The following is a 21587-nucleotide window of genomic DNA, read 5'->3' as shown; positions in this document are numbered from 1 at the left end:
TATATGCTGGGGTTGAAATGTGTTTACTTAGTCTTCAAGACATCACCTTCAAAAAGGATCCAAATATGTTTGCACATCTTTTTGCAAATACATAGCAAAGAAGTGGGAGAAAGGACACTAAGGGAGAAGTCCAGGGTCTATCATTAGCTCTCTATGTGATCTTGCATACCACTGAACCTATGTTGAGATATACAAAAAAAATTCTTCTAGAATATAACTATCAATGTTGGCTACACTTACTGGCATAAAACATTAAGAAACTATAAGCAAAATAGAATGTGCGTGCTATACAAATTAATTTATTTTTAAGTGTAATTCTTCCTAAAATGTGGTTCTTTTAATATTGTCTGTCCAGGGATTCTTCATCATAAAAATCTGAAAGGTTACTTTAAATGTCATACATTTGCCTGACCAGGTGGTGGCTCAATAGATAGTGCGCTGAACTGGGACACTGAGGTCCCAGTTTTGAAACTCCAAGCTCACTGGCTTGAGCACAGGCTCACCAGCTTGGGCTCAGGGTCACCGACTTGAGCGTAGGGTCATAGACATGACCTCATGGTCAATGGCTTGAGCCCCCAAGATCTCTGACTTAAAGCCCAAGGTCACTGGCTTGGGTAAGGGGTCGTTGGTTCAAATGGAGCACCCAGTCAAGGCAAATATGAGAAGCAATCAATGAACAACTAAAGTGCTGCAACTACGAGTTAATACTTCTCATCTCTCTCTTTTTCTGTCTGTTTCTCTGTTTGTCTCTCTCTCTCAAAAAAAAGTCATACATTTTCTTTAGGGTATAGTAACATGAAATACTACTAATAAAATCTGTGGGAGACAGGCTATAAACTGACAAAGTCCTTACAGCCTAGGTCTTAGTTTAAAACTAATCTCTTCCCACACCCTTGGCTGTTGCATGGGGTGGGTGGGGGTACTCTGAGCCAACCGGCCAGGGCCAAAATAGATGACATTCTAAAGTTTTAAGATAAATTACTTCAGTCTCTTCTTTTGATTTTAGGAGACAACTTACTTGAAAGATAAATACAGGGCTTTGAAATAAATTCTTCTAACTGCATAAAGCAGCATTCAGTTCTTGACCTAAAATTAGTGGCTAAAATATGTGCAATGATACTGTTGTGTCAGAGGGAATATTGTTAAGAATTCGTGGATTGTTTCATGCTATTTGGCACTTAAAGGACCTCTAAGTTATCCCCTTGTGAATTCCTGAAGTCAAACCTATGCCTCTAGGTGATCTTTTGCCACTGTTCTCAGCAAGTCGTAATTGATCATTCCATTTGGAATTGCGATGCAGCCACTTTAGAGGTTGTTGGTATCAACCACTCACAACCCCAGAGGGATGTCGAGGAACCCCATGAGGGTCAAGGATCTCCTGACCTGGGGCCGGGGGTTAGGAACCTGGCTGTTTGAGTGACAGTTCCCTCTGACCATTGTGAGGCCAGAAGACCTCACCTGGCTGTGTTGCTTTTCTCTACATCATGAGTAAATCATGGTACATGATGCATAGCTTACTTCATGTGAGCCTGCAGTGAAAAATCTCAATTCCAACAGCCAGAGAGCTCTGCAAATGCCAGCTGCACCTGGGGTCTGTGTCAGACTGACCACAATGGTGACTCACTGGCTGCAGTTAGGTGTGTCTGTGCCTACTGCCTCCCACCCCAAGTCTGCAGAAGGAAGTCCACTTCAATTGTGTAAGGCTGATTCTTCCCTCAAGTCACACCTTCTCGCAGACTTGGGAGTCTGATCAGTTTCACCTCTCTGGGCCTCACGAAGCTGCAAGTAAAGACCTCTGGTCTTTCTGGCCTGCTCTGTTTACATTCTGTGGCTGAGAGGCGGTATGTGCACAAAGATGCCTTTAGAGAGGAAAAGCACTATGAAAAACTAGGTTTTGTTATTACAACATGTCTTACAATTAATGTGAAAACCCACCACGCAACCAAATGGCCTCAGGTAGAATGTGTCTGCGCGTTGGACTTGAATGAGGGCACCTGCTCTTTGGCGTGCCAGGGCGGGCACGGGGCGGAGTGTGTGAGCCTGTGTTCCGACTCAGCTCAGCGCACCTCCTGCCTTTTGCTGCTGGCCTCTGCTGTCAAGGATCCTTCGGTTGGAAAACGTGAAAATATTATACAAGAGAAATCCATTTGAGGCAAAAGGAGAACATGGAAACATGCTTCCCAACAGGGCTAGTGCTAGCACCTGTAATTCTGGAACTTTCCCTCCCTCCTTCCTCCCCATGAACCTCTGCAGAGAACATGAGTGGAGAGAGGAGGCACCCTTGCCTCAGGGGCTGATGTATTCCACTGGCTACAGGCTGTCATGTTGGAGGGCTTCTCCTCCCTGTGATTAATCTGTAATGGGGCTGATTTATTTGCCAAGACAAGCAGGGTGTGGTTGGGAAGCCAATGGCTTTCCGCTCTTCTGGATTAAATGAAATCCTAAATAATCTAATACCCAAAATTTTCCCACAAAATAGCAATGCCTTCAAGTCTGCAGAAGAGGACAGTGTAGCTTGGAATTGGTTTGTCAAGTAGTTCAGTGTCTAAAGTCACCGGAGGGTGTGGTAATCGATTAGTCCCTGGGGCCATTTTTATTTCTTTGGATTAATAAAGCTCATATTCCATTCAGGCACAGTATCTCTTCCCCCCCCTTTTTTTTTTCTTTTTCTCCCTTCTTGTCTCCTGGCATTTTAATCAGGAAAAAGTCACAGTTGTTTTGAGGAAAGTGCTCCCAAGAGCTTTAATTAAAGCTAGAAGGATAAATCTGTTTACAGGGAAAGAAACTCAGTCTCCATAAGGTGGATGGCTTGGGTTCTACTGATATGCTTAAAAATGAAGGATTTGTTTTTTAACAGCACCACTGACACCTTGAGCCTCCTGGATTAACCAGAAACAGAAGCAAGACAATATTAAATTAATAACAAGATAAGCAGCGTAGGACACAGACCAGAGTGGAGTACTTTGGGAAAAAAGAAGGGGGCCAATTTCATGGTGTGATTAAGTCTTCGGCTGACAATGAGAAGATTTTAGCCGCTCAGCAGCAGGACGTGACCATGTGCAGACCTCCGAGGGGAGCTTGCCTGCCATGCTCCTTGTCACTGAACCACCTCTTGTTTATAAGCTTTCTGGCGGATAACAGGGCTCACAGGAAGCACCATTGTGAACGTGCTTAATGACGGGTGAGCGGACCATTGTTTTTTCATGTCACTCAGTTATTTCCTAGAGAAAACAATGGGGACCGAAGACTGTTTCTGTCTTAAAGGAAAGTCATCGGCTTCCAGGGTTGCCTTATTCATTTAACACATGCATGTGTTTGTCCTGGTTGCTATGGCAACATGTCAGTGAGGTATGTTGGATGCAAAATGTGAAAAAGCTGAAAAAAAGAAGAAAACAAATGCCACCCGCATACTGATGTGCACAGAAGACAGAAATGTCTGTGAGCAAATGGCCCCATGGGTAAGGCTGCATGCCTTGTGCCCTCGGCCCAATTATGCTGTGCATGGGTAATTTATAGAGCATCTAGCCCATAAAAACAAGGAGCTAACCACCTACAAGTGAATTCTGAGAAGCTGGAAGCACATGGAATTATTCATAATTAGGTGTAGGGTGGACATTGGGAGCTCCTGCCGAGCACCCAGGAACAGCAAGCATGTAAATGAGCCTGCTGGGCTCCCTCCCAGTGTGGAGCCAACACTAAGCTTCCCCGATATTCACCTTCTAGAGGCATTGAGGCACAACGGCCCTTAGCAGCCCCACGCTCCAGGTTATCTCGGTATGAGCTCTCACCAATCCACCCAGATTAATAGGTACAGGAATGAATGCTAAAGACCCCACATATTAATGTGGAAAGAAACAGGTGCTGGCATCCCCTGGGTGCTGCTGCCCAGCCCGCTCACTAACTACAACCTTGGGTATTTACTCATTTCCCCAAACCTCAGCACCCTCATTTTTTAAAAGGAAGATAACTATTCCTCCTTCATAGGCTTGATGGGAGGATTACATAAAAATATGTCAAGTATGCCGCGAGGTCAGGCTGCAGAGTGAGCTTGTAACACATGGTAACTGTTCTGTGAATGGCACGATTGTCAACTACTCCTAGCTCTCTTCCCTCTAGCACATGTCAAGTCACTGCCTCTCAGATGCTTCATGGGGCTGTAGGATGTACTTGGGCAATAAAATGTGGGTGGAAGTGCTCCTTGTAGAGGGAATGAACTGCCAGCACCCGCACTCTCTTTCTCTCTTGGCCTGGCTGACAAGCAACGCTTCAGATGATGGCTGCCCCCGCCCCCCTTCATAGGTCCTGGTGCGAGAGGCAGCACTGGCAAGAAATAAACCTTCTTATTTTGGTTACATTGCTTTTCCAGACCACGCTTTGATAGAAAGCATTGGAACATTTGAGATTTTTTTCTTCTTCTGGGGTGACCTCAAATGGTGTCCAACTCGTGAGAATGAAGTGCATCCTGTCCTGGGGGCAGTTCTCGTGAGAGCCCCCTCTGTCTCCACAGATCTACTGACTTACCTCGCACAGAAGAATCATGACGGCTGTACATTCAGACCTCCTGCAACACCACTGCCCCTAAATTATTGAGTGCTCTGCACATTACCAAGAATAGGACTACATTACCATGCAAACACGCTTAGCCCTGCAAAATATAAGCTTACCTCCAAAGGCACATTTGCAATCAACCAGGATGGATTGTTGGCTTGGGGATGTGGGAAAAACAAGTTACCAAGAGCTACTTTGACACAAGCAAGCTCATTTCATGTCTGACTTAATCTAGAGCTGGGTTCAGCAGTCCCATGGTAAAAGTCTCCTCTTTTCCTCAGCCCTCCTTACCCTCAAGACATTTCTCAGCACTATCATTTAGAGGTTAGCATGAGTTCAACCTCCTGCAATAGGCCAGTTCTGCTTTAAATGTACGTTAAACTAATATTGACCTTTCCAAAGTAAAACAAAATCTGGCATTTTGTTGTCAAAAGACTGAAGCAGCACTAGATATGGAAAGTCAGGGATTAATCACTGTGTTTTCTTCTTGCTTAGCAACTCTCTCTGGGACTTAGTCGTTTTATATAGACCTAGCAACGAAGGTAAGATGGGTTCTGCCTACTCTTTTTCAAAACAAACCTGGATCCTTCAGCAAATAACCTTGTATAATCTGCCTACCGTGTAGCCCACACAGCCAGAGAAGTGCGTTTAATAGACAGTGGGTGAAAAAGTCAAGAGTGTGAGCCTCAGGCCTCAGGTGGGAGTGTCTGAATATCAAGGCTGGGCATGTTGAGGACTGGGAATGGTGTTAGGAATGAATCCAGAGATGAGTGAGAGCTGAGGGTCCTGGGGGGGGGGGGTTCTGTGGGGAATAGGAGGCTTATGGCAAAGAAGGGAAAACCAGGCACAGTGAGAAAAGCAGAAACAATGTCACTGATATTAATACAGATATGTGCATTTCATACACGCAGGTGTACACATGGTCCACAGAGCCCAGTGCTCTTGGATAATCTGCCTCCTAGGAACACGCTCTATTGACCTACATGGAAAAGTAGACCTCACTCCATTTCTTACCTTCTTCTACCTGGACAAACAAATAAAAAGAATACCCTATACTTGGAAATAATTATTTCATGCAAAACTACAGGTAGGTTTAATACACAGGGTGAGGCAAAAGGAGGTTGACAGTTGTGAGTGTAAAACACAGTGTATTCTCGCATTATTATTTATTAATTATTGTATTCTTTCCCACATGGACAACTACAAAGCTGCTTTTACCCCACCCTGTATTTCATCAAGGAAAATAAAAACATCTGTTGAAGTAGGAAGCATATTAATAAAAAAAGACATGTAGTTATTGGGAAAACTCAGATTGTTCAGTGTGACCAAGAGAGACACTTGTGCTCAAACCCTATAAAGAGTTGTATGCAAGTATCAGAGAAGACACATAGATTTTCAGGGATGCTGTCATGACATGATGGTTCCTGGTGACTTGGTGTCCATTGGTCTTCTTTCCTCATTGGGCAAGCACTGTTGGTTTTTTTTTTTCCAACAATCTTTCTAAAGCAGTGGTCCCCAACCCTCGGGCCGTGGACCGGTACCGGTCCGTGGGCCATTTGGTACCGGTCCGCAGAGAAAGAATAAATAACTTACATTATTTTCGTTTTATTTATATTTAAGTCTGAACGATGTTTCTTTTTTTAAAAAAAATGACCAGATTCCCTCTGTTACATCCGTCTAAGACTCACTCTTGATGCTTGTCTCAGTCATGTGATACATTTATCCGTCCCACCCTAAAGGCTGGTCTGTGAAAATATTTTCTGACATTAAACTGGTCTGTGGCCCAAAAAAGGTTAGGGACCACTGTTCTAAAGGACCAAAATCTTCTTCGACCCTAAATATGCCAAGTTCTCCATGACATACCTGTACCCACTCTCTGTAGGAGTCATCTCCAGGAGTCCACCCGTTCTCAGGGTAATTCAAGCGGGAGCGCTCTGAAGACCAGTTGGTACTATACTGGGAGGAAGCTGTGATCTGGTCAGAATGAATCTCTCCTGACTCCATGCCCAGAGCTTCCATACATTTGAAATCTGAAGGGAGAAAAAATAGCTCAAAGTCATCAAAAAGTAGGGGGCCTATGTTTTTTATTTTAATCTGGCAGACTAAAAAGTTCATATTGTGTTCACACAAAGTTCTACCAAAGATGACAGCAAGGGACTTATTGGAATGTCCTGCTAATACATGCATTGTCATGGCAATAGTTTTTGTTTCTGTTTTATTTGTTCATTTATTTTGTTTCATAGATTCCACATGTAAGTGCAATGATACAGTGCTTGTCCTTCTCTGTCTGACTTATTTCACTTAGCATGATAATGCCCTCTACTTCCATCCATTTTGTCACAAATGGCAAGATTTCATTACTTTTCATGGCTGCATAATATTCCACTGTATATATGTACCACATATTCTTTATCTATTAGTCTGTCAGTGGACACTTAGGTTCATGGCTATAATTTTTTAAAGCAAGTCTATGAAGATCTCAGAGTGATTAAATGTTTTTCTAACTGGACCCAGGTTGACAGATACTCATAGAAATTTATCAGGCAATGATGAACATTCCAATTTATTTTCAAATTTGAATGTATGTCACTATATCGCAAGGACACACACCAAAAATTGAGTCTCAATAAAATTTTACTATTGAATGATTTCCTCCAGTGTCTAATAAAAGTGAAAAAAAGACTCTCTGTCCATTTATAATACATATTCAATGGGCACTAGAACTTCTCTCTCTGTCTTGAGATTCCTGGAAAATGGCACCCAGGGCACCTCAGAGTCCTTTTCTTTTTATGCTGCCTGCCCCTGGCCTGGTCATGATTATTAACATCATCAGTTTATTTTATTAAAACACAAAAGTATTCATCAGAGTAAACCACAGTATTATATGGTCCCAGAGAGGACAACAGCTTTAGAGAACAGAGTAATAACACTAATGATGACAACCACACATTCCATTACTCTGTGAGACAGTAAAAGATGAAATGGATATGACACATGATATTGGGAAATGGACCATCCGTTTTCAGAAATGTGACTCTAATGTACTAATGTGAAAAAAGCTTTAGAGATGAAATAGAAGATTCTCAACCCATCCAGAAAAATCTCAACTAGCAAACATTTTAAATTTTTTGAATTTTCTATTGTATGGTTTTGTGGCATAAAAAGTTTTGATTCACCAGTTTTATACTTTTAAGGTTAGGTTTGTTATTTGTAATATAAAAATATTTATAGGGACAAAAATATATGAATCAATCAAAAAGGTAAGGCCAACTAAGTTTTTGAAATTGAACTGGCCTTTTCAATTTCCATAAGATCTGGTAGAAGAGAATGAGCATATCTGCAGAACGGGTCTCCAAATGCCGGGGCTTCTCCCCATCCAACTTGACAACCTGACGGCTAGAGCTGATGAAATGCAATTCGTACATTGGTCTTCAGTCCTTCAAAGAGTTGGAGACCACATGCACTTTGAGGAGGGGCTGCCTGACCTGTGGTGGCTCAGTGGATAAAGTGTTGACCGAGGAAGGGCTGAGTTAGTTGAATCTTTTAACAGGATACAAACACATATTCCTTTTCTTAAAAATTTTTATGCAACGTTGTAACAGAAATTAAAATGTTCTTTTTTTACATGGATATCCACTTTCATCCACATAAGAAAGGAAAACATAGCTTCCACCAAGGTCTTCACAGACCAAACACCATGCTATAGGGCAGCTCTGTCAATGAACTGCCGCAGATTCATTCTTACCCCTCAGTGATCATGCCTGACTTTTATGACTCTCAACCCAGTACACACTTGAAGGTGCCAGATGTGTGGCTTGGCATCTGGCTCTGTTTCAAGGTGCTACTTATTTTCCTGTTTCCCATGTTCTCCCACAATGTCAGAAGCTTACAAGCAGACATCTCCTCCACAACTTTATCAAGAAAGCAGACCTGACAGTTCTCCCTATTGATCTGTGTAAAAGCCACTTAAAAAGAGAAAAAAACAAACACTTGGCACTCACAATTCCCAAAGTATTTGTTTAGTGTTTGGCACTGCCCAGATGCATGAGGAGGACTAACAACGACTGTGTGGCACAGGCTCTGTGATGGCTGCACACTGACCTTCTGAAAGGCTGCTCTGCAAGACACTGTAGTTTGCTGAAAAGCCTTCTTTTGCGATGGCACTGTCGGTATAAAACACCAGTGACAGAATGCCCGAGGAGGAACGAATTCGACCCGGTGTTTTCTGTCCGCAGTAGCGCCCAATGTGAGGCCCAACTGGAAAGGGAAAAGGCAGAGAAGATTAAAACATATTGTCTTTTACAGCTGATGCAAGAATTACCATTTGCAAACATAGGTCCCAGAAGAACCCTGAACTGTTTTCCTAACCAAAGCATCTCCTCTGGTTAATTGCTTTGCTGAGAACATATTGGGTCAGCTTTGTGGAGAGCATTTCCAAGTGCGCTCCGAAGGGCAGTAACAGACACAAGCACATTCCCCGGGGAGCAGGGTTGGTTTCAGGAACAGAATCGAAATGCTTCCTTCAATTTCAAAGAACAGGATTTGGGCTGTTAAGCAGCACCTTGGCATTTATCTCCAGGAACAGACTGCACGCCCGAGTCGGCACTATGGTTGGACAGGTCTCTTGGAGTTGTCTGTCGTCATCTCCTTACCCTAGAAGGAGGTCCTGTGGAAGGTCTGGGTCCTGGGAACCTGTCCGGAACCAGGGCAGTACCACAGGTCTGATCCAGCCACGTGTAACCCTGCTTTCCTTCCTCAAGACCTGGAGTCTTACTATGACAAACATCACAACTTGGATAAAGGATTATATAGGACTCAGGGCTTAATCTGAAGACTAATGTACAATCAAAACAATTAAAAAATTTAGAAACTATAGATACCCATAATTGATGCATAATAGCACGTTGTAATAAAAATGAGAGGAGTGTACATCTTTCCGAGTACAGTCTGTTTTTTCTTCCTCAAACCTAAGAGAGGTGGCTGCATTGCATTGATGTCCAGGGGCCGAGATGGCTCCAATCAGCCACTGGACTGTGTACACCAGGGAAAGGCAACACCTGACGCAGTGCAAGTTTGGGAACACTGACTGATTTATGGTAAAGTTAAATTGCTCTCTGGCTTAAACTGGCTGCCCTCTTGTTGACGTGCTTTTAGACAAATCTTGTAATTAGTTATTATTCTATGGGTGGTGCAGAAGCCCTCTGGGCTTGGAGAATCTTTCCATTTCCCTATCCAGATCAACAGCAAGACAAAAAAAAAAAAGACTCTTGTTTTTCTCTAAGTTATTTCATGACCCATACAGTAGAAACACACCAGACAAGGTTCGGGCTTAGAAAGACAATATGATGTGGACCACCTCTCTGCCCTCAAAAAGCCCATGGTTCTGTGCATCTCAACTAGGAGCTATTGCTTTGTTCAAGGAGGTCCAGTAGGTGGACCTATCCCTGGCATGATGGGCATTCAACAGGGAGGTAGGCCTGTGTGCGCAGCTTGGACACCAAAGGCTGTGGAGGGGGGCTAGGAGAAGCCCCGGCTGTGACTGGAAACTGGAACGCACACGAGGCGGTCAGCCTGGAGCCCCACCTATCAGCTGAGTTCCTAGACCGGCAACTAACTGAAGCACCCTACTTTTCAGAATGCTTAGAGCACTGACTAACAGGGTTTTAGCTCCTGGCCAACCCACTTGGGAAGAAAAAAGGAAAGCAATACCTAACCTGAAGCTGTTTGCATGTCTGAGTTAGTGCAACCTGGTTACTTGGACTATCTGCTAACTGTCTTCATGCATTCAAAGTCATTGGTTTGACAGAATTCAAAGATTTCCTGCCCACTATAAGCCCTTCCTCTTCAGCAGTCAAACTTTGGGTGTGTGTAGATTGTTTCAGTATGGAGAAAACAAGGAGGGTACCCTGTTTAGGAGAATTAATACAGACTATCAACAGGGCACCACATGGTCACAGGCAGTGGCTTTGCATGGGAAGGACATTTTGTGAGGTAAGCTTGTCAGTTGGCAGAAGAGAGCATCTCAGAAGATGAAACTCTTGCTGGGGTTTTTTTTTGTTTGTTTCTTTTCAGCTTTAATCCTGGTCCCAAATTCTCCCACAAGTGCTCAAGCTTGCCAGACTTTCCTCACTCTGAGTGTGGCCCTACCCCAATCCAACACTAGCTGCCCATCACACAAGCATGGAACTGTCTCACTAGAGCCATACACTCAGGCTCTTTCTTTCCCGAGAAAACCCCTTTTCCGCCCTTCAGTCTCAATGAGAGGCTTAGAGTCCATTCACACTCCCTCATTTCAATTCCATTATTGTGGTCTCATAATTTCTTTTCCCCTTTAGTTTGTGGGCAAACTTTTATAGCCCTCATCCTTGGGGTTTTTCTCTGATTGCCATGGCCCCTGACCTTTCAAGAATACAGGATACAAGGGAAGTCACATTCACCCCCGTCAGCTTGGGCTGCAGGACCATCCCTGCCACACTCACCCAATTTCTCGGGGAGGGCAGAGGGCAGGGGTGTCCCTTTGAAAGAGAAACAGAAGAGAACTTGTCTAGTGCAGGCTCATAATTTAGAGTCTCCATGACTCACTGGTGTATAATGCGTGAGGCATGCTGTGAAAATATGCCTTCTGTCCTTCTGAGCGCTGCCTCCGGACAGCAGCGTGCCACTCTCCCCAGGAGCCCTCGAGATCTGCGAGTGAATGCTTTCTCGACCAAAATACAGAGAAGTATTGAATTTTCCTGAGCAACAGAGAGACCTCAGCCTAGCTAGCTAATGCAATATTGATTGAGGCTGTGCCTGCAGTTACCCCAGCCCGGCTCGGGTGCATGACCACTCGTGTGTTTACATGAACACAGAAACTGGGTTTCTTATTTCTAATTCCTTTGGACCATCATGAAAACAAATGTTTCACTCAAAAATCTAATGATGGCAGAATTCAAGCAAGCCACATGTATTGAGCTACCTCTTGAGGGAGAGTAGGCTGGCAATGATCATATCTCAAGTGTGAAGCCCAGATAGAACTTGTGTGGCTGAAGAAATGTACATGCAGCTGGGAATGATGGGAACTCATGCTCTGTTTTCCCCATCAACCTCTCCGATGATTCCCAGCCCATCTCAGAATGGGACAGCTTGGCCTCCTGATATGTTTGTATGTGAAAAAAAGGAGGGGCAATAACTCTAATGAGGTATTTTAAAATGAGGTATTTTGAATAAATAAGGGAATCATTTCAGAAAAAGACTAGAAGGGCCATGTGTACTAATCTTCCAATAATGAAACTTTGGTGGGGAATATCTGGACTTGGCAACATTTTCCCAGGAAAAACTTTGCATATTTCTATCCTTTATATTTTGCATGTATCTTTGAGAAGGTTAATTTTAGTATAAAAGTCAAATTTTAAAGCCAGAACTTATGGAATGTATTCCTGACATCAGCAATAACGCTTGGAGTGTAGGTAAGGGCAGCAGTCCCAGATTCTTCCCCAGCCCCAGGGTGGGGGAGGGGAGAGCGGCTGACTTGGCGCATGCCTTCCATGCAGTGTGAGCTGAGCATTCAAACTTAGCTCTACCCTTCAGCACAAGTGTGTGTGGAATCACCCTGGCAGTATGCTTAGTTCACGACTCTCACACCCTCTGTAAACTTCCCCAACTACTTCAGAGTTGCTACTTGTGAACCTATAGTGCTTCAAAGGTCGTGATGGATGGATGTGGAAATGTGTAGGCCATGCTGTGCTCGCCTTGGATTTCCAGTATGTGCTTTTCTTCAAAGTCAGTCTGAATCAATGGGTAGCTTTCAATTACTTCGTCATCTAATTCAATGTTTATGATAAAGTGCAACATGAAATCACTTGATGGTTAAAAGCTTTCAGGGCTTCTGGTTGTTGTTTTTGGAAAGGATATCAGAGACTAAAAGCAATTTTGCTGGCGGGGGGACTGTACATGTGGAACTACTATGACAAAAATGTGTCCAGGGCCACTGATAGAAACCCCAGGAGCACGTAGTCTTCCCCTGTGGCTAAAGAGGACAGCTACTACACTGGCACAGGCTGGACAGGGCCTGGTAAATATTCACAAAGACACAAACACAGTTTTTCCATTCCAAAACTAGTATTCTCTGGGAACCAGCCGAACACACCATAGTTTAAAAATGTGGGTGAATGGCAAAGCCAATAACTGTCCTTGTCAATTGTCCCTTGCTTCAACTCAGTGGTTTTCCAAAGCCAGAAAGTTACTGCTTTTGAAAAACCCTTGACACTCGTAACCAAGTGTTTCCCTCTGAAAGTATCCAAATGAGTAGGCTGATGGGAGCTCCTTTTCAGATGTCAATTTCAGTGCATGTGCTTAGAAAGAAAGGCTGCAAATTTGGGCTGTGAACAAATAAACCCATCATTGAATGTCCTAATTATTATTACAATGCTATCATAATGTTGCTTTTCTTATCACTGGATTGAGTCCTTGGAAATCAATCAGTACTCTGTTTGGGCAAATCTCATTACCTAATGAAGAAGTTTCTATAAGATTGTCATAACCCTATTTCTATGGTCAAAGAGCCAAGAAGCAGCTAAACTCACAGTAATGTACCCAATGTGTGCCTCAATGACAATGCAAGCTGGGTTTCTAAACCCAGCTTTTTTTCTCCTTTACTGCTTAGGAATATATCTAAATTAAAATACACTGATAATTCCAATATCATGTCAAAGACAAAAGCAGTCTTTCCAATTAGACTTGGTCTCCATCTAAGATATATTTATATGCTCTTTACTCCCACCTGGTAATAATACCTGATAATAATGTGTTATACAAGGTTATACACTTGTAACTGCATGATTTCTAAAAACATCCAAGCTGCCCTTTCTGATTTGTGTAGTGTGTCCTCTAGAGAAATCTTATTATCAAACCAGGCTGAACATAGGACAATGCAGAGGCAACAAATGCTTTGATATGTTCCCCCTCTGTTCAGAATTTGGGTGTGTACTGTTTACCGCTCACCTTCTAATGCACCAGGACTGAAATGGGCACTTTCCCTTTGGCTGTTCACACGCTACCTCCCCCACTGCCTTCACATCTTAGCTCAGGCGTCACCTTCATAAGGCTTAGCCTGACCCTCCTGTTTAAAAAGTAAGCCACACAGCCCTCTCACCTAACACTAGCAATTTTCATGCCTTTACAATTTTTCTTTCCTTCACTTTTTAGTTTGTTTACAAAACTTCTCCCCTTCTAACCTTCCAAGAACAAAATTCGTTTATTTGCAACGTCCTTTACATTGTCTCATTGCCTCACAGAGAGTGCCTGGGACATGGCAGGTTCTCAATAAGTAATTTTAAAAGTGTGTAATAAATTTAGATGATCAGAATAATGAATATGAAGAATGTATTGAGGTGATTCAAGTTGCCAAATATAAAAATTCATTAGAGAGCAGGCAAAGAATCTGTCTAAATTAGAAACATTCAAACATTCTCATTCCTTTTCTAAATTTTTCACTAGCATGATGATTTCAGCCTTAAAATTTTATCAGGTACTGAACCTCCCTTGGGTTCTACATTTATAAAAGGAGTAAAAAAGCCTTTGGTGCCTTGATTTAACAGATCTCCTAACATTCCTTCTCTTCTAGTCTCTGAATTAATGACCAATAGGCAGATTAATGCAAGGAACACACATTTTTTAGTCAGGAAAACTATGTGTTAGTTCCAATCCCATCACAAAAAAGCAACGAGGCCTTGCATAATAGTTTATAGCCTCAGTTTCCTTATCTATAAAACAAAGGCATTGGACTCAACAATACAATGACCGTTTTGCCTTGTTTTCCTTCCTTCTTCTGAGCTATTAAAAAAAAAACAATGCATATTATCACAACACATCTGAAAAGATACCAGTGCCCCTCCCTCAGGACCCCTCTCCAGGTTCTTCCCTTCTGGGGACTCTGCCTGCCCTTCTTACCATCAGGGAATCCATCCCAGATCTCTAGCCGGTCATAGCGACAAAATATGCCCCCTGGAGGATGGGAGTCAGGCTCCAGGTCAAAACTTTCGAATTCCAGGATAATCTCTGACATCTTTGGTGCAAAGATAATGTAAGTGCATTCAAGGCTGTTGGGATATTTTTCAGGAAATCCGGGAGACTTTATCACTCCACTAGGGCTTGTGTAGTTCTGGGAACAGTCAGGACCTACAAGCAAAGGAGAAGGAGCAAAGTGAAAATCCCCTTATATGAGTTCACCAACAAATAACCTGGGTAAAGACTGCGTATCCTTCTAATAAAAGCCCATCATTGCAATCGCTGTCCAAAAATCACTCGGCCTTTCATAGTAGTGCTAGCTAGGGATAAAAAGTCAAGTTCAGATTTATTGCATTTGCCTTAGTTTTCCATTTGTGTGGAGCAATTAAAAAAACTCTTATTGTTGCAGAGGGGGGAAAATGACAAATATAAAAATCACATGGGAACAATGAATGAGTAAGCTACAGAAATCTCTTGACAGAGCCCTAGAGAAATAATTATAGCCCCTTGAAGCCTAAATCCTTAAATCTTGAGACTGACAGCTCTTTATTGGTGAAATGGAACGTTCACAAAGGCGAGGGGGAAAATTCAATGGAGAGAGTTTGGGTTTCAGATTCCTACACCAGTGACTCAGTAACTATGCCAGATGTGACCTCTGCCTCTTTGACAAACTAAATGTGAAAGGTAATTCGTACATGCACCCAGGGTGAGTGACTCATTCTGAGTGGTGTTGACACAGGTGTGCCGGTAGAGTGTGGCCGCGAGAGAGGGCATGATAAACTGTGATTCCAATCCATGCTGCTAGAAGTCACCTGATATCAGTGTTGACACCCTAACCTTCCCCAAAGTATCAGACACAGCACCGTCTGCCATTCTAAAATTATTTGTGCATATGTGTGTGTGTGTGAATGTAGGTGTGGGTGTGTGATAGTAATCTATATATTTTTAATGTGTTTTTAATGACTTCATTAAAATACAAATTAGAGTGATTTTTAATTGAAATTGGGCAAGCATACTCAAATATAAATTGTAAATTGACCTTAAGGCTAGATAAATGACCATAATTTCAATGGATGGCACCCAGCACTGAATAGGGGGGCATTCATCACCCAGTTGAAAAACTGCCCATCACACAGATGTAAGCATACCCATTCTGCCCTTCTCACCACTCCACTGTCGTGATTTTCAAAGGGCTCTTAACACTCTCTCTGAATCCAAGATGACTTGACATTTTCGAATCTCAGGATCCAATCTGGGCATGTCCAATCCAACAATTCTTTTTTCTAAGCCATTGTTCCACCGATGGCTTGTTTAAGATGACCCCCCGACCCCCTCCCACCACCACCACCAAAGCCTTCTTAATGGAGCTCATATCTCACCAGGATGGCCTCAACGGCTTTTCTATTTGACTCCAGTTAAAGGTTATTAATATGTAATATTTTGCCAAGTTAGTTCCGGGTAAAGAGATTATGAAGTGTACCGAATAGTTTTTAATCATTTCTAAGTTTGTTGGTAGCTTCTGAAATGACAGTAACAACACCAGTTTATGTCCCAAATTCATTATATAAATGATAGTGAGAACTCGTTTTTCCAAGATGTAGGAACAGTGACCCTGGAGACCTCTAATCTCCTCCCTGGGGCAAAAAAATGCTTTGGCTAGGCTCTTGTAAGGCAAAGAAAAACAGCAGGATTTATTGCAGGTAACTAATATGTTTTCCCTCCTAGACAAAGCAATCCAGGTGATATTAAGATTTAGTGAAAGAGAGAGGAAAAAGAAAACAACAACAAGAACTAAGGGGATACTTTCAAAATCAAATGTATCACAGTGCTTTAACTGTGTCTTTGTCCTGTCAGACACCTTTGGGAACCGGCTCAGGTTTTCTCTGGCATTCAACAAAAGCTGGGAAGATCCCATGTGTTGCCAAAAGAGAACTGGGTGGAGGAACAGAACGTCTGAGTTTGGGTCCTATGTTTACCACTAACCTGCTATGCAGCCTCCATGGGCCTCCTGACCTTCTTGGTCTTTGGAATCTGTGCATAGCACATGGAAGATGGACTTTGGGATTTGAAAAAAAAAAAAAAAAACTCTTTAAATTTACAAAGATTTTATAATCCTACTTCCTCCACCATACATCAAACATATGTGCTTTCACATTTTCCTTATTCACATTTGCATAAATTTGCTACAGTTGAGCAAGCACATCCCCAGAAAGGATGTGGTAGGAGTGGGTTAGGAATTCTGCAGGGAGAATACAAGCCAGGAACAGGAGGGACGGCTGGCAGACCCGTGCGCCTGGGAGCAGATGCGCCGCTGGTGTGAGACATGCACGCCCAGCGCTGGGGCCAGCCAACACCATGCTTTTGACATTATCTGAAGACTGAGAGCACTTTATGTAGCTACAGGAGTGACACCTTTCATTGTTAATGATGATAAGAATGCATAACAATAATAACTAAAATACTCTCTTTGGAATTATTATTAAATATATGGACTTTTAATCAGCTAACATGCAAAGGTGCTCATCCTGCTCTCAGTAAATGCATCCCTCCCCTGTACTGAGACCCAAGGACAATGACCACAGCTTTTTTTCCACATTTGGGCTTAGATGACCCAGCCCAAAGGAAGGATGGGGCGGCTTGGGTTTCCCAGAGAATTTCTTTAGGTGAATGGGAATAATTTTAGAGCTGATGGCCAGAGGTTTTAGCATCTGGGAAGCATTGTAGAAGGGAAGTATGGGGTTGCTGAGGGGAGCGACTGTGTTCCAGCATGGCTCTCGGGGCATGGGAAGAGTGGGGACTGGCCTTGCTGACCCGCAGGCACAAATGTTCCTGTAGCAGTGTAGCCCCAGGAACTCAGCAATAACCCAAGTCTTCCTCAGTGCTGTGATCATAGAATGCCTTACGGTCACAGGTGAAAGCTTAATTTATTGGTTCATCTATAATTGGTATGTCTTCTATGTTTTGAGGAAACTTGAAAATGCTGCATCCTGGAAGATGTGTTACGTTTTTAATGAAGAGAGACTCATGAGTTCTATAATATCATTACGTGATTTCTGAGGAGGGAATGCCCATATTCCAGCATAAGCATGTGTAGATGTATATGTTAATTAATGACTTTTTCTGGAGTATCTGTAAGGATTCTAGTGTGTGTGTGCACTGAGGGAGGAAAAGAGATGTTTTGTTTGCGTTTTTCAGGTGGTACCTATCTAGTTGGGGAAAAAAACACGCAAGCATGAAAAAATTTAAAAACATTAAGGAGAAATATTGGTAAGTGAAACCTATTTGTGTGCATATATATGAATACAGTATGTACATATGTGTGTGTACATTTACATATAGGGGACAGATTGAGTATACACGTAGGAAAAAAAGGTAGGTTAATTAGGAAGAGCTTCCTGATGATTTATTTAGAACTAGGTGTCTACAGAGGTCAAGGGACATAAACCAGAAGAGATCAAGGGCTGAAAAACCCATAGGTACCAGGCTCACCCGCAGACCACGTAACAGCGAGTGCTCACTGACTACGTCCTCAGAGGCATGCAGCAGCTGCAAGCTTTCCATGGTTTCATTTCAACTGATCTTTACCACAAGCCTGTTCTAGACACTGTTATCCATTTTTCAGATGAGGAATCAGAGGCTCAGAACATTCACAGATAGGCGGGGAAGAATTAAAATTCACATTCAGGTCTGCTGGGCACCATCATGGTGCAGGACACCAGCTGGTGGATCTGTGAGAGAAGAAGCTGGACAGAGCCCAGAGCAGTTAGTGTCAAGCCTTGAGCTGGACCCAACAGGACACCAAGGCTTGACTGTGTACCATGGAGACCTGCCACGGGCACTTTGAGGACCGTGGCCTGAAGGTTGTTTGAGAGGCTGCATGCAGAACAAGAGAGGGAGGGGAGACCCACAGGCCTGGCCTGACTGTTTGTTACAGTGGACATGGGAAGGAGGTGTGACTCTGAGACCTTTGGGGAAAAGCTCCAAAGAACCAGAAGCCATATGGGGTGTAGGGAGGCAAGAAGAGAGAACCCGATAAGGCTTCAAGTTGCAAGGGTAGTATTGGAGAGTGGGGCAGGGAAATTATGGCACATCTGAGACTAACAGAGGGAGGGGAATGGAGTTCTTTTGAAAGAAGATGAAGAATTCCAACGACTTAGTGATAGAGCTCTCTCCCTCTTTTCTCTTTCAACCCTCTTCAGATCTTTGAGAAACACTGGAAAGCCTGTTCTTAGCCCCTTAGTTAACACCATTTTTCCTTCATAGTGCCATGTCCAGGTCGAGCAAACATAGATGTGTGTGTGTGTGTGTGTGTGTGTGTGTGTGTGTGTGTGCGTGCGCATATATACATGCATGTTCAATGTGATCTATACAACACATCAGATGGCTTTCAACACGACAAACCTGTGCATGTGTCACCCCTGTACACGCTGATGTCATGTGTATACCATTATTTACACTAACAAGTTGCCAAGCACATACTTAGATACATTTCTGAAGTCAGTTCTCCCCACCTACCCACATGTCTATGAGGCAGTGTCAGATTTTGTTGAAATTTTAAGCAGTACCAATGTTCCCAGAAACTCCTAATGGCTCCCTTTCATTATTCTCAGTTGAGGCTGACCCAGACAACCTTTGGCATTTTCTATTGGTCTTGCTAAATTTGTTCTTTTTCCCCACTATAAGCTAGGACAATACATTCAAATCATGGACTTCTGTCCTTGGGTGGGTCCTCCACACATTCCTGTCAAGAGAATAATTAAATAATTAAATAAAATAAGTAAAAGCGAAGGCTGAATTTAAGACACGAAAGGAATTTACAGGCTGTTGGAAAGACAGTGATATGCAGATAAAAATATATTATTTATCGATCGACTGATCTGTGTCTTTAATTCCTTGGGCTGGGAGATGCCGATTTGTCGGATTCTACCGCATCTCAATATGTACCATTGCAAGACAAGATTAGTAAGTGACTATATTGGAGGGGCAACTGATACTTAATTCCTAAGGGGCGTGCCACTGAAAGTGTTCCTGTTTGTTTCCTCCAACACCTCCTTCCCCCAATGGCCCCTCTGTTAATAGAAACCCTCCCCCAGCTTTAGACGCTCTGAGGCTAGTGGACAGTGTTTCTTTTCCTGGGAGCTACTAGTTTTGAATTTTAGAATGAAATAAAAGGAACAGGATACACATGACTTTAAGGCAGGGGTCCCCAAACTTTTTACACAGGGGGCCAGTTCACTGTCCCTCAGACCATTGGAGGGCCAGACTATAAAAAAAAACTATGAAAAAAACAACAACAACAAAAAAAAAAAAAACTATGAACAAATCCCTATGCACACTGCACATATCTTATTTTAAAGTAAAAAAACAAAACGGGAACAAATACAATATATAAAATAAAGAACAAGTAAATTTAAATCAACAAACTGACCAGTATTTCAATGGGAATTATGGGCCTGCTTTTGGCTAATGAGATGGTCAATGTGCTCCTCTCACTGACCACCAATGAAAGAGGTGCCCCTTCCGGAAGTGCGGCGGGGGCTGGATAAATGGCCTCAGGGGGCCGCATGTGGCCCGCGGGCCATAGTTTGGGGACCCCTGCTTTAAGGTAACAGTGACTGAATTTTTAATGAAAAAAATCAAATTTCAACAGTAGATAAAGCCTATTTTAAGAAGAAATGGTCTTAAAAGAGTTTTATGGAGTATATACCTAATAAACATTGGTTAACACATTAGCACAATTTTTGATTTCTGAAATACTTTTTAAAAAAATTTTAAACATACTTCCTCCATTCACTGGATACTTTTCCTTTGTGTAAAGTACAATGTTTTTGTAATGAGAATATATGATTTTTTACAAGAGGATAAAAGCATTATGCTTTGTCTTTTTTTTCTTTTTCTACTTGGCCTTTTGTGAAATCAAACAATGTTAGTAAGTATTTAGTCAATTTAGTCATATTCGTTTGACTCTAAGTGACTCACCTCTCTTGAAAATTTCATAGCGTATAGAGAATCCTGCACCATGTGTCTCGTAGTCAGAGACAAATTTGATGAAAAGAGATGGTCCTGTGGACACTATGGGAGAAGGGGCAATCTTCCCACAGAACTTTCCCCAGAGACGTCCACTTTCATGTTCTCCATCAATGACTTCCACGTAGTCATACCTGATACCAGAAACATGGAGGGAACCATTAGGTTATCAAGAAACGCCCTTTTAATCTCAATAATTTATTTATTTATTTATTTTTGTTTGTTTGTTTGTTTGTTTGTTTCTGAAGTTGGAAATAGGGAGGCAGTCAGACTCCCTCACATGCACCTGACCGGGATCCACCCGGCATGCCCACCAGGGGGCGATGCTCTGCCCATCTGGGGCGTCGCTCTGTTGCAACCAGAGCCATTCCAGCGCCTGAGGCAGAGGCCACAGAGCCATCCTCTGTGCCCGGGCCAACTTTGCTCCAATGGAGCCTTGGCTGTGGGAGGGGAAGAGAGAGACAGAGAGGAAGTGGGTGCTTCTCCTGTGTGCCCTGGCTGGGAATCGAACCTGGGACTCTTGCACACCAGGCCGACGCTCTACCACTGAGCCAATCGGCCAGGGAAATCTCAATAATTTAGAAACCAGCATTGTCCAGCATAGTCTGTCAGGGAGAAAAAGTAAAATGAAAGTGCTATCTTCATTCACCACTGTACGACTGGGAGGGGGGGAAATGTAGCAAAATGAAGTAATTAAAATGGGCTACATCATGTCTGTATATGTCATTTGGCAACAGAACTAGTAAGAATAATGGTGTCCATTATATTTGCAGACAATGTAGTTTAACCAATTAACAAGGAAAAGAGAAATCTCATGAGCACAATTCTCTATTATTAAACTGTGTTTCTTTGTCTAGGATAGGGGGGTGTGAGTGCAGAATGCTATGCATTCTTCCCAAACTGGGAAGTTCTTTTATGAATTCAAAACGTCCTTTTGGCTGGAGCACTACAAAACAGTTACTTTGATTTCTGTGAGCGACCCTCTAAACATATGGCCATGAAATAATAAACAGATTCTTTACTAT

At 42.7% G+C, this 21587-nt stretch overlaps 1 protein-coding gene across 8 annotated transcripts in view; it reads right to left on the bottom strand.

Annotated features, from left to right (window-relative positions):
- The window catches only part of NRP1 (neuropilin 1), a 177508-nt gene that overhangs the window by 94769 nt on the left and 61152 nt on the right, over window positions 1-21587 (bottom strand). For all 8 annotated transcript variants that reach the window (XM_066387487.1, XM_066387495.1, XM_066387490.1 and 5 more), the window contains 4 exons: window positions 20515-20696; window positions 14479-14706; window positions 8650-8805; window positions 6412-6578 (listed from right to left, as the gene is read on the bottom strand). In XM_066387487.1, the coding sequence (XP_066243584.1) occupies window positions 6412-6578; window positions 8650-8805; window positions 14479-14706; window positions 20515-20696 (733 nt within the window). The remainder of the gene's footprint in view (window positions 1-6411; window positions 6579-8649; window positions 8806-14478; window positions 14707-20514; window positions 20697-21587) is intronic.

The sequence above is a fragment of the Saccopteryx leptura genome, chromosome 5, assembly GCF_036850995.1.
Source record: "Saccopteryx leptura isolate mSacLep1 chromosome 5, mSacLep1_pri_phased_curated, whole genome shotgun sequence".
NCBI classification, from domain to species: Eukaryota; Metazoa; Chordata; class Mammalia; order Chiroptera; family Emballonuridae; genus Saccopteryx; species Saccopteryx leptura.
The sequence above is the reverse complement of the archived record's forward strand: the minus strand, read 5'-3'. Positions and strand labels throughout refer to the sequence as shown.